Source organism: Solanum lycopersicum, chromosome 1, assembly GCF_036512215.1.
Source record: "Solanum lycopersicum chromosome 1, SLM_r2.1".
Taxonomy (NCBI): domain Eukaryota; kingdom Viridiplantae; phylum Streptophyta; class Magnoliopsida; order Solanales; family Solanaceae; genus Solanum; species Solanum lycopersicum.
Window position 1 is genome coordinate 25,353,518 of NC_090800.1, and position 4,188 is coordinate 25,357,705.

The 4,188-nt window shown below is 37.8% G+C and overlaps 1 protein-coding gene across 1 annotated transcript; it reads left to right on the forward strand.

The window, feature by feature from the left end:
* Positions 1–1,330: 1,330 nt before the first annotated feature.
* On the forward strand, positions 1,331–3,576 carry LOC101259662 (uncharacterized). Its single transcript, XM_069293474.1, has 3 exons — positions 1,331–1,437; positions 2,043–2,515; positions 2,735–3,576. Exons 1-3 carry the CDS (start codon positions 1,331–1,333, stop codon positions 3,574–3,576), a joined length of 1,422 nt encoding a protein of 473 aa, XP_069149575.1.
* Positions 3,577–4,188: the final 612 nt, after the last annotated feature.

Below are 4,188 nucleotides of genomic sequence, written 5' to 3' on the forward strand. Positions count from 1 at the left end.
TATTCAGATTATACCCAAAGCATTTGTTATTGTTTCGTTTAAAATTGATTAATGGGACTAATTAGATTTTGACAAATCAGCGTCATAATATTATTCAGAATCTTTTTGAATAACATTCTTTATTTCACAAAACATTCCATTCCTATTGCTTCACTTGTCTGCCATGTTTTCACGCTTCTCTCCCTACTTGCTCAAGCATATACCAATCTTTTTATTGTTCAATTGGTAAGTTTTTGTAATCTTACCAGTTTTTTTTGTGGTATTTTTGATTATTACACAATCTTAAGAACTGTTATTACCACCAATAATTTTGTGTAGCATTATCAACTGTGAATAGACTCCAAGACATCTTGGCATCTCTTAATCTTTGTGGCATCACCAACTTAAATTTTTTTTTAAAAAAATGTAATTTTTCAAAAATTAAAAGGAAACAACAGTGAAGTTTGCATGGAACTAAAGGAATGAAATATCAAAGGTACAACCTTTGATGACCAAAAATTAAATGACCAGTGTTTCCATTTAGGCTCAGGAGCATTAATATTATGAATCGATTTTTCCATAGAGGATGGCCTTTAGTATGGAAAAGTTACAATTATCACTACTTTGCAAGACAATAATAATGCCTCACCATTCATTAACACATGATTTGTAGGAAAAAAGAAGGAACACGTGTCTGGCATATCTTTAAGATCAAGACCAAGACCTCAAAGGTATTTTGGGTCTTATTCTTCCATTGGAAACTCCAACCAATTCTCCACCTTAAACAATTACCCACAATCTTCACAAGTTGAAATACACATCTATTATGCACAACTAAACTCCCCAAAAATCCCTACCTATCAACCACTCGCGTACCAAACTACATGACCACACCTCCAACCAAATGCGCAAGCCTACAAAAATCCTTGAAAGAACAACCCAAATGCCAAAAACCTACCTCTCCATAACCTTGTAAGAAAACCTCCCAAAGTCTTCACTCTTTTGGAAGAAATATGTACCCAACTCTTCAAGCATCTAAGCGCAACATGGTTGATCAAACTAGTAGAAGTAAAGACAATTAATCCCACAACAAGGTTCTTTTGAACCAATCAACGATGTGCCTACCTTTATTGTGGGATATGACTTGATAGAGAAGAATGTGTTAATTTAAAATATAAGATTCAATACATAATTGATCACAAAGTTATCACTATGCAAGATCTTATCCCCAATGTGATCCATAACCCACTGCCTAATCATGGGGAAGGGAAATGAACAGGATTGAATGAAATGAAGACTTTCTTGCTAAAAAGACTAATAGTAAAGAAAATATCAACTCACTTATACAAATATGACCTTATTGACCATAAAGGCCCGTCCAGATTTTGTGGAGATAATTGCACTTTATCAGGCATTTGCTTTGGCAGGAGAAAGAAACAATGACCAACCCAAAGAAAAGTTTGTTGACACATAGGAATATGTTATGTTCAAAAATTGATGACTCAGGAAACATGAAGAAAATAGAACCACAAAAGGCCTCCATAGAAGGTTAGGCTAAAGAGATTTTGCAAAAATATTCAATATAAGTAATATTCTAACGTCAAGAATTAGGAAAAATCCTACCTCAATTTCCCTGTGGGCACTGTTAATGAATTTAGAATACCATTAGCAAGCATTGCTAAAGGTTCTTTATGAAGCATATATATGGATGGGAACAAGTGGTAAATCACAATCAAATTTAGGGGCAAGTTTATGGCTTGAGTGTTAATTCATAATGGATAAGTATTCAATATTTTTCCATTGTCAGCAAGGGTTCGTGACTTTGTTATGATGAATCCACCTGAGTTTTTAGTATCGTAGACTAATGAAGATCCTCAGAATTTCTTGGACAAACTCAAGAAGATCTTTGAGGTGATGCAGGTAACTGGGAATTATCGGGTTGAGTTGGCGTCATACCAGCTGAAAGACGTGGCTCATATCTGGTACACTTAGTGGAAGGAGAATAGGGGTGCAAATCCAGCTCCTATTACTTGGGAGTGCTTCACTGAGACTTTTCTCAACAGGTTTTTCCAAATAGAGTTGAGAGAATCAAAGGCCCAAGAATTCATGACCTTGAGGCATGGAAACATGAAAGTCCAAGAGTATGGGCTGAAGTTTAACCAACTCTCCAAGTATGCTCTTTACATTGTTGCTGACTCCAGGGCTCAGATGAATATGTTCTTGTATGGACTATCATATTGGGTGAAGACAGAGTGCAGAAATGCTATGGTGCTGGGAGATATGAACATCTCTAGTCTTATGACTCATGCTCACCAGGTTGACGTTTATAAGCTTAGGGAACAAGCTAAGGAAAATAAGAAGGCTAGGAATGGGAACTATGAGTATTCTCAGCAGAAATCGGGTGGTGGAAATCGCTTGCAGGGTCAGAAGAAATTTTCAGCTCCAACCCCTTCATCATCTAATGTTCCATCCTCCAACAATAGGTATGACCAGAAGGGAAGAACACAAGACTCTAAGTCTCTGGGAAGTGTTTCAGGCACCAACACTTAACCCACTTGCCCTAATAGTGGTAAGAACCATCCGGGTGTGTGTCTTTCAAGAAAAGAAGGATGTTTTTGATGTGATCAGTCTGGTCATAGGTTGAGGGACTGTCCTTCTAGATAGGGTCAAAGAGGTGGTAATGGTAGAGCTCAGTCTACACATTCCACAGCACAAGCAAGTCGCCCAACTCAGTAGGGTAACTCATCTGTTACAGGTGGCGGTCAGCACCAGAACAGACTTTATGCTCTTCAGGCTCGCCAGGATATGGCAGGTTCTGCTAATATAGTCACTGGTACTTTACGACTCTTTGACCTTGATGTTTATTCATTGTTAGATCCAGGGGCTACTCTTTCTTTTGTAACTCCTTATATAGCATCCCAATTCAGTGTCAGTCCAGAAACTATCTCAGAACCCTTCTCAATCTCTACTCCAGTCGGTGACCCTGTTATAGCTAGACGGGTATACAGAAATTGCCCTGTCATAGTCTCTCAGAAAGTCCTCTCAGCGGATCTAGTAGAGTTAGAAATTGTAGACTTCGATATTATTCTAGGCATGGATTGGTTACACTCATGTTATGCCTCAATCGATTGTAGAACTAGGATTGTTCGTTTTCAGTTTCCAAATGAACTATTCTTAGAATGGAAGGGTAGTAGCCTAGCGCCTATGGGTCAATTTATTTCTTACCTTAGGGCCACAACGATGATATCTAAGGGTTATCTCTATCATCTAGTTTCGGTTAAGGATTCTAGCCTTGAAACCCCATCCCTTGAGTTAGTTCCAGAAGTCTGTGAATTTCCAGAAGTATTTCCAAAAGATCTTCCTGAGGTTCCTCTTGAAAGGGAAATCAACTTTGGAATTGATATCCTTCAAGATGCCCAGTCTATTTCTATTCCTCCTTACAGAATGGCTCCAGCAGAGCTTAAGGAATTGAAAGAGCAGTTGAAATACCTTCTAGATAAGGGTTTCATCATACCTAGTATTTCACCATTGGGTGCACTAGTATTGTTCGTTAATAAGAAAGATGGTTCTCTCACAATATGCATTGACTATAGATAGTTGAACAAGGTCACAATCAAGAGTAATTATCCCATCCCTAGGATTGATGACTTGTTTGACAATCTTTAGGGTGCTAGTCATTTCTCAAATAAAAGACCTCAGATCAGGTTATCATTAAGATAGTGACATTCCAAAAATATCCTTCAAAACTCGGTATGATCATTATGAATTTGTAGTTATGTCGTTTGGACTAACCAATGCTCCTACAAATTTCAAGGATTTGATGAACGGAGTGTTCAAACAGTACTTAGACTTGTTCATTATCGTCTTCATTGATGATATGCTCATTTATTCTAGGAGTGAGGAAGAACATGCAAGTCATTTGAGAGTTATTCTGCAGACTCTCAAAGATCGCCAGTTATTCGCTATGTTTAGTAAATGTGAGTTTTTGTTGCAATCCGTTGCTTTCCTTGGTCACATTGTATCTAGCTAAGGGATCCGCATAGATTCACAAAACATAGAGGCAGTGAGACAATGGTTCAGACCTACATCTACTACAGATATCAGAAGTTTGTTAGGTCTAGCAAGGTATTACAGAAGGTTCCTGGAAGGATTTTCATCCATAAACTCACCATTGACTAGGTTGACTAAAACGATGGTCAAGTTCCAATG